This window comes from Oncorhynchus mykiss, chromosome 17 (genome assembly GCF_057628025.1).
Source record: "Oncorhynchus mykiss isolate SJ-2025 chromosome 17, ASM5762802v1, whole genome shotgun sequence".
In the NCBI taxonomy this organism is placed as follows: domain Eukaryota; kingdom Metazoa; phylum Chordata; class Actinopteri; order Salmoniformes; family Salmonidae; genus Oncorhynchus; species Oncorhynchus mykiss.
Window position 1 is genome coordinate 9,912,748 of NC_143038.1, and position 9,104 is coordinate 9,921,851.

The 9,104-nt window shown below is 45.1% G+C and overlaps 1 protein-coding gene and 1 pseudogene across 2 annotated transcripts; one reads left to right on the plus strand and one right to left on the minus strand.

Annotated features, from left to right (window-relative positions):
* Positions 1–746: 746 nt before the first annotated feature.
* On the plus strand, positions 747–5,117 carry LOC110495128 (keratin, type I cytoskeletal 13). The gene is made up of 7 exons (XM_036949617.2): positions 747–2,064; positions 2,479–2,561; positions 2,885–3,041; positions 3,277–3,438; positions 3,578–3,703; positions 4,008–4,228; positions 4,415–5,117. Exons 1-7 carry the CDS (start codon positions 1,447–1,449, stop codon positions 4,662–4,664), a joined length of 1,617 nt encoding a protein of 538 aa, XP_036805512.2. The 5' UTR covers positions 747–1,446; the 3' UTR covers positions 4,665–5,117.
* A 318-nt stretch (positions 5,118–5,435) lies between these two features.
* Positions 5,436–7,399, minus strand: LOC110495129 (keratin, type I cytoskeletal 18-like; annotated as a pseudogene). The gene is made up of 3 exons (XR_016488128.1): positions 7,385–7,399; positions 6,850–7,076; positions 5,436–6,574 (listed from the first exon to the last, which is right to left on the minus strand). The product of XR_016488128.1 is annotated as a keratin, type I cytoskeletal 18-like (transcript).
* Positions 7,400–9,104: the final 1,705 nt, after the last annotated feature.

Sequence of the window (9,104 nt, forward strand, 5' to 3'; positions counted from 1 at the left end):
AGGAGGAATGGGCCAAAATTCACCCAACTTATTGTGGGAAGCTTGTGGAAGGCTACCCGAAACATTTGACCCAAGTTAAACAATTTAAAGGCAATGCTTCCAAATACTAATTGAGTGTATGTAAACTTCTGATCCACTGGGAATGTGATGAAATAAATAAAAGCTGAAATAAATAATTCTCTCTACTATTATTCTGACATTTCACATTCTTAAAATAAAGCGGTGATCCTAACTAACTGATTAAATGTCAGGAGTTTTGAAAAACTGAGTTTAAATGTATTTGGCTATGGTGTCTGTAAACTTCCGACTTCAACTGTACACTGTATATAGTGCAACATCTCCGCCAATGCCACTATAATCCATTCTACTGCAAATCATTAACAGGAGGACATAAATGCTGTAATGCACTTTGGCATTAACCAAATGCAAATCATCTTTTCCACATACTAAATGTCAGACTCAAATGGAAACCTCTGGAGCATGATAAAAATACATCTGCAAGAAATGCTCTGGTTATATGGAAATATGCAAACAAGCGACAGCTTGTTCTTGCATGTTGCAGATGCCAAGTTCCCTTCCAAGGTGTTAAGGGAAAAGAACGGCGCTTTAATCCCATCTGAGGTTTCTTTTCCTGGGGTAAGATGCCTGGAGTAATGACTCATCCCATGGGGGCTATATAGTGGTACTTTTGTCGGTCCTGCAGACTCCTACTGTTGATGGAAAATGCATGAAGTTGAGTGAAACTTAATACAATGGTAAACTGAGTATGTGCATAAAAGGAACAATGGACTGTTGCTTTTAGGGAAAAGGACAGGAGATTTTCTTGCAAGACATCAGTGTGTGAGACAAAGACAGGTCTGTTCAGGGAGAATGTTGTCTGGGTGTCAAGCGATAGATCATATTCTACGAAGTGACGTTTCTTTGCAACTTGTTGTCTTAGTAACATAACAGGTACAGATAAATAGCCATTCTGTGTGTCAATCTATATTATCAGGAAACATGGAAAAGCTCACCTGTCAAAGTTAAACTGTGTGTGTTGACTGATTGACTGACCTACCTGGGGCTAATAGAAGCAGGTGTGTCTGTGCTTTCTACCAGACGCTATTTGTGGGAGAGGAATTCCATCTGTTTACAGGGTGTGAACTTCTATATGTTTGTGCAGGCAGACACCATATATAGAGCAAGATGGGGGAGGGTGGAGTTGCACAGCAATAGTATATTTTCAATATCCACACATAAAGCACATATCTATCTATCCTCCTCCATCTCCTGCATCCTAGCGTCTGCCCGCAGGGTGTCAAAGTGGGTGGAGGAGTCCTGCCCTGCCCTACATGAGGTAATGCTTACCTGTATTCCTCCCTTCTGCCTCTCCCACCCATGTCCACCTCCCACCCTCCCTCCCTCCCTCTGCCCTGTGCAGCATAAAAAGGGAACAGTGGCTGGGCCATGCACCACATTCTCTCTCCTCATCCCAGGCAGGCAGACTCGCTCTCAGCAGCCATGTCCTTCTCCAGATCTAGCATGTCCTACAGCAGCAGCGGCGGTGGAGGCGGAGGTGGCACCATGTCCATGAGGTCTGGAGGTGGAGGTGGAATGGGTATGGGCTCCTCCCGCTTCTCCTCGATGGGTGGTGGTGGTGGAGGAGGAGGAGGAGGCCGCGTCACTGCCATGAGGGCTGGCAGTGTGTATGGAGGAGCAGGAGGCTCTGGGGTGCGCATCTCTAGCTCCTCGTTCGGTTCCGGTGGTGGAGGTGGTGGTGGTGGCGGTTATGGTTTCAGAATGGGAGGGGGCGGCGGCGGTGGCGGTTTTAGTTTTGGCATGGGTGGGGGTGGTGGGGGTGGTGGTGGTGGCGGTGGAGCCGACCTCCATGTGTCGGTCAATGAGAAGGCCACAATGCAGAACCTGAACGACCGCCTGTCCACCTACTTGGAGAAGGTGCGCCTGCTAGAGGCGGCCAACGCCGAGCTGGAGCTGAAGATCCGTCAGTTCCTTGAGAGCAAGACGTCCCCCAGCGCTCGCGACTACTCTGGCTTCTACGCTACTATCGCCGACCTTCAGGACAAGGTATGTGACATGTCTCCTAGATGGCGAAAGCATTCAATGATGAATGTTATGACTATGAATGCAAAATTACATTTTTTTTATTCAACCAAAATTGGTTCAACCAAGATATTGCACCAAAGATAGATGCAAAGACAGTATGCCTATTTTTAGCTGCAGCATTGAAAATAAAGCAGATAATTGACGCTATTCCTTTCTCTCTCTTAAGAGCCCCTAGGCGATTGCAAAAGGTGCCATGCTTTACGATCATAACGACCACAGGTTCCCTGTAATGCTTCCATGAGCTCTAATTTACAGTGCAGCTGAAACTCAGAACTAAATGATTACAGTGTGGCATCACTGTTTGTGTGTACTGCATATGTGGGAAATTACATGCATACCCCATCCTGAAATGTTTTGCCATCCTCCACCTCTCAGATCCAGGCTGCCACCTGCTTGAACGGAAGCATCTATCTCAGCATCGACAACTCAAAGCTCGCTGCAGACGACTTCAGAAACAAGTAAGTACATCCAACACCATCCACAGATACAGTACACTGCTGGTACATTACATTAACCACTTGGAATAACCCCAAATCTGTAAAAACTCGCATACTGTTTTTTATTACATTTTGTATTGAATCTACAAAAATAGAAACCAAATGACATTACCCTTCAGCTACACCATAACCACACCCTCCCAACAGACATATCAGAAGCCTGGTGTTACTTTCTGTTATTTTCCCCAAACTTAATGGAATACTAGAATCTATAACTCCCCTGCTATTCTCACAGAGCAACACATTCAGGCAGTTCTTTGACCTAAACTCTCTCCATCTCTCAGGTATGAGAACGAGCTGGCCATGCGTCAGTCAGTGGAGGCGGACATCGCCGGGCTGAAGAGGATGCTGGACGAGATGACCATGGCCAGATCTGACCTGGAGATGCAGATCGAGGGACTGAAGGAGGAGCTCATCTATCTCAAGAAGAACCATGAGGAGGTGGGTGTGGGCTGATGGGACATATCCATACAGTCCCTTAATGTATTACATCTATTGACCATGTCAACCTGCTATGGGTCTTCACTAGAACACCATTGCTGGCTTTCAAGCACATCTGTATCAAGCAATGGTGTTCAAATATATAATGAAGACAGGGCAGGTCAAGTTGTTACCATCAGGCAGAGGTTAGGCACTTTTTAATTGTTTAAACTCACCCCTATGTTTTTCTCCAAAGGAGCTGCTGGCCATGAGGACTCAGATGACTGGACAGATCAACGTGGAGGTGGACGCAGCACCACAGGAGGACCTGTCCAGAGTCATGGCTGAGATTCGTGAGCAGTACGAGGCCGGTAGTGCCAAGAACCAGCGCGACCTGGAGGCCTGGTTCCAGACCAAGGTAGAACCTTTAGAACCCCTAAACTATGTTCATGGTGTAGATGTTCCTTTACTTCTTGTTGGTAACGTTGTCACATTCTATCATGAGCTGAAATGTTGGTTTGTTTCTGTGATGATTGACCACTTATTGTGTTTTACAGACAGAGACGTTGAACAAGGAGGTGGCGTCCAGCACAGAGGTTCTCCAGACCTCCAAGTCAGAGATTTCGGAGATCCGTCGCACACTGCAGGGCCTGGAGATTGAACTGCAGTCACAGCTCAGCATGGTGAGCTGTAATTATTTACACAGACCACAGTTTAGGGCACATTACTTACACAACTTTCTTCAATAATCAGCATTTGACTCTTTCATCATTCTGTTTACCAAATCTCAAGTATCTCACTTTCACCTGGACTCTTCCACTATCCCTCAAGATGTTATAGCCAAGCACCTCTACATTACTATAGCCAACCTGACTACACATTCAATTACGAGAGCTAACTTTTTCAGTATGACCGTAAACATTTCAAATTCCAAACCTACTCCCACATGTTTTTGACCCATCATCTCAAATCTCTCCCGGCCAATAGAAAGGCTCCCTGGAGAACACGCTGGCGGAGACGGAGGGCCGTTACTCCATGCAGCTGGGACGCCTCCAGAACCAAGTGACCAGTCTGGAGGAGCAGCTAGTGTCTCTCCGCAGCGACATGGAACGCCAGGGCCAGGAGTACAAGATGCTGCTGGATATCAAGACACGCCTGGAGATGGAGATCGCTGAGTACAGGAGGCTGCTGGACGGAGAGGCTAGCGGGTAAGGCAGGATGGAATTGGATGTCTCCCTCAACATTTCACTTTAAAAACAATGTTCATTTGAAATTTACCTTAGTATCGGCCATGGTTACTTTTGACATGAATCATCATCTATGTGATCTTTAATAGATACTTATTATGATCATAGATGCTAACTATGCTAACCATGGGTTTCCCTTCCTCACAGCCTTGGCCTCAGCTCCTCGAAATCTGGCCACAGCTCCTCCAGCTCCCACATCAGCTCGTCTAGCTCCGGCGTCAGCTCCGGCCTAAGCTCCGGCCTCAGCTCCTCCAGCTCTGGCCTCAGCTCCGGCCTCAGCTCCTCCAGCTCCGGCCCCAGCTCATCCACCTCCACCACACGCAAGGTGGTGATCGTCACAGAGGAAATGGTGGATGGCAAGGTTGTCTCCTCAAGTGAAACCAAACACACCACTTAAGGTCCCACACACACAGCGAGCACTGCAGTAAGCAACAGGTTAACCCCATACAAATATAATTGCTAGACTGGGTATAGGAAATGAGAGGCCATCACATGGAATATTGCTGCTCCCCAGTGCTTTGTTCATGCAACCTAAAATTCAACGTTTCAACTTATACAGTGTCTTCATAAGATGAAAAATCCCTGTCTTCCTTATCTGTATTATTTGTTTAGGCCAGCTTGGGTTAACTGTAGTTAAAGATGTGCATATCGTCCTCCTATTCTTTCTAGAATGGCTAAAGCCCCTCAGACACCCATCATGGTACATTGACTTGAATGGGGATTTATTTTCTGGCAATTCTATTTCTATGGTTAACACCTCCAGAACAACATATTCTGCTACATCTGGATATAACTTCAATAGACCCCATTGTGAATACAATAAAGATGCTCTGACTTGCTGACACCATCATTATGTCTTCTGTGTCTTTCAACTTGATGTATCTGATCTGGCATGCTCCTGTACATCTGACTATCATATAGGGTGTCATCTTGTGCACGTGAGGCAAATTCTATGGTCTTGAGAAAGCATATGTGTCAGAATGATCTTGAATAGTGTAATTTATGACATTCCCTTCTGCTGAGTTGAATTTAATAGTTGGCAATATAGAAATGTGAATAGAAGAAGTCTGATTGCTAGTGTCACGAACCGGCTCGTAACCAGTTACAAAGAGGGTGTTGCGTTTACGCACTGAAGGTAGGTGAGGAGTCAAACGCAGGAGAGCAGAGATGTCAGTGTAGCGTATATTTTAATCAGGGCAAGTCCAAAAACACAGTACAGTACAATACCCCAAAACAATGGGAAGTAACAGTATTCTCGTAAGGCGCAAAAACACAACGCACCTTACTATAATAACCACACGCGAAATACACTGAGGAAAGCCTCCACAAGCAAGAAGAAAAATTATCCCGCACAAACCTAAGCGGGGAAACAGGGGTAAATATACACACATAAATTAAAGCAAATGAAAACCAGGTGTGAATGAACCAAAGACAAAACAAATGGAAAAGGAAACATGGATCGGTTATGGCTAGTAGGCCGGTGACGCCGACCCCCGAGCACCAACAGAACAGGGAGAGGAACCACCTTCGGTGGAAGTCATGAGGGAGACAACGTGGAGATAAGGAAAAACAAAAATATATTTCTTAACTAAATATTTCTTAACTAAAACTATATACAAGTAACAACGGGGTGTGTAGTCAGTATTCAGTAGTGTAAGTGAGTGGTTGCATGCATAGATGGTGAAAATGAGGGGTGTTGAGAGGTGCCAAAACAAACAAACCACAAAATGCCACAACCAAAAATAACAGTGTGTCTGCGTGGAGAGAGTCTCCTCAATGAACGGGGAAAGGTGTACTTATCCCCGGGGCACACCCGAGCCCAGGTGCGTCCCACCTCGCTGACGACCCTCCCGGCTCCGCCCCCTGACATCCTACCAAGGAAAACGAGCAAAGAGAAAGAATTCGGCAGACAGAGTGGCAGGGCCGCCACACTGGCTGTCGGCAAAATTACATCATTCTATCTCTATTAAACAAACAGTCAGTTTTTCAAGCATTAGATTCAGAGTTATATACTGTATGGAGAGTGTTTGTGGAGTCAACTCTAGTGCTGGACACCATGTTTTGGTGGAAAGATGTCGAATTGAAATCAAGTCATATGAAATGAGAACACAAAATGTATCTGCTATGACATCCATACTCACAGATTCATATAGTCAGTCTATTATAAAGCATTCATATCTCTGAAACAAGTGAAACCACACAGCCCATTCTCATTCAACCACATAATCTTTATTGATGGTTCTGTTAACAGAACCATCACCTTTCCATCCACAATGGTCTGGGTCACGGTGATCATCTTGGTAACCCCTGTGGAGTCAAAAATGGACATGGAGTAAATCTCATTGCAACACTCATACTGAGCACTTTAAAGCATAATTTTAGAACAATTTTTGTTTCTTCATATCTTCTTCATTAGTCCACTTTTGATACAGTCCAAAATAATTGTCAACTTCCAAGTTTTGAAGATACAGTATTTTGCTTTCAGCTTAAAATCAAGCAAGACCAAGTCTCATCAGTCTCATGATGATGCATTTGGCAAGAAGTCTACAAAGGCTTATTGCCCGCTGTATGCAATGGCTTACCTTGGGTGGAGCTGTCGTCCTCTCCGTCCAGCAGCCTCCTGTTCTCTGCAATCTCCAGCCGGGTCTTGAGGTTCAGAAACATTGTCGTACTCCTGCTTGTTGTGGGCGATGTTGGCGTGGAGCTGGGAGAGCTGGAGCTCCAGGCTAGTCACCATGCTCTGGGGCCCTGCCAGCTGAGCAGAGTAGCGTTTCTGGGTGTCTGCCAGCGTGGCCTCCAGGGAGGATTTCTATCAGGGGAGGAGGGAGTGGAAGGGATGAGTGGGTGAAGAGTGAAGTAGCACCAAGACACTGATCTTGGGTTAGTTTTGCATTTCTCCCCAGTAATGGTTACGTTTAGGATTGGGGGAGGGGAAGCTGATCCTAGATCTTTACTTAGGGAAAACTTCCCCCTGGAGCGGACTAGTTAGTATACTGGTGCCTTGTCCAATGATATGCTACCACAGTATGTTAAACCGTTGCACAAGTTTTGAGGTGGGAATGTTGCCAAGTTCAAAATGTCAGTAAGGTATTTATGGGTGTCAGAATAACGACATGCAGAGAGACCTGGCATACATGCTATCACCCATGCCTGGGTTTTTATGGCAAGCGCTTATGTGTGTGTGTGTGTATGTGTCCTTCGGACTCTGTGAGGCGGCTCACCAGCTGCTCATTGTTTGTCATGACTTCAAGCTCCACTGTGGCCAGCTATACAGGTTAAAATAAATAGCATTAGTCAGCATGGTTTACCTCAGAGCCAACTCATTCAGTCTCTAAATTGATTTCCATGCATCAATAGATCATTGACCTCATCCTATACAGAGAATAAACTTTCTTCATGCTTTAAACATGTTTTTTAATTGACACTTCAAATGTTTTAGGGCAGCTGAATTGCATTATTCTTATGAAGAAAAAAAAAACCTTTAGAGAATAACTCTTTTAGATAAATGACTTCATATAGTAAAGATATCTTGGTCATTCAGCTCACCTTGCCCTGGTACCAGGCTTCCAGCTCTTTGCGGTTCTTGATGGCCACAGACTTGTATTGCTTCCTAATCTCGGTCATCGCTGCGTTCAGGTCCTGGGATGGGGCAGCATCCACTGATACATTCACCTGGCTGCCCACGTGGGTCTTCACCGGGGCAATCTCCTGTAGGTCAAAGGTCAGAGGGCGTAACCTCAGGTAGTAACCATAACAACCAACAGTAGCTTGACAGCGATTAAACAGGTCTCAATGTTTTAGATCTGAGTATTTGCTATTACAGTGCAGCACCACACGTGTGATTACATGTTTTTCAACCAGAGGACTTTTAACCTAATGGACTAAGCTATTGTCAACTAATCTAATGTCTCCTACTGGTCAATATATTACCCATTATTCACCATACATGAACTGTGTGAATTTGTGCATGTAAAAGTCACACAAAGGGTAATAGTGAGTTAATGGAAGAAAGTAAGAATACTAGGAAGTGTGAGGAGGGGGAGAGGAACTGTGTTGTAAAAAAAACCACCCATCCATCTGTGTAAAGGAAATCCTGGTGTGATATCAGCAGTGGTTAGGTAGATGTCATATTTGTGTACTGAACATTAACTGCTCCAATAACACCCCATACAAAACAGGGCTAAGTACTCCTTAGTGGCCAATGATATCCTTCCGCCTAGCAACTGTCATGTGGATGCCGGCTGAAGTGAGTTTTTTGCTGCTGTAAGTGGAATGAAATACATGTAGGGTCCATTGTATATCGTCACTGAACACTAAGCAAATAAACAATATATTGTTCTAGTACTGTTTGCACTATTAGGTCAGTATTAACAAGTAAACATATGCATGTCATTCCTATTCAGATTCACTAGCACAAACATATCTGTTATACTGTAGGTGTGGCTGTGAGGAGGAAGGTGAAAACGTGTTGGCGTTGGTGGACATCAAAGATAAGAAGGTTATGGCATTTTGTTAGATTGGTGTTGCTAACGCTTTGTGGTTTTGAATGGGTGTACTGTGAAAAACAGATCCCCTGTGCTATACAGTGTGGTTGTACTGTGAATAACTGTTGGCCCGGAACAATCTGTTACCACCTACCTGGTGGCTCCTCTTGAGCATGATGAGCTCGTCCTTCAGACCCTCGTAATGCATCTACAGGTCAGAGCGGCCCAGGTTCATGTCATCCAGGACCCTCCTCAAACCACTGATGTCTGCCTCCACTGCCATCCTCATGGGCTGCTCTTTCGCATACCTGAGCAGGTCAAAGGTCATGCTAAGGTCACACAGGCTACCAATA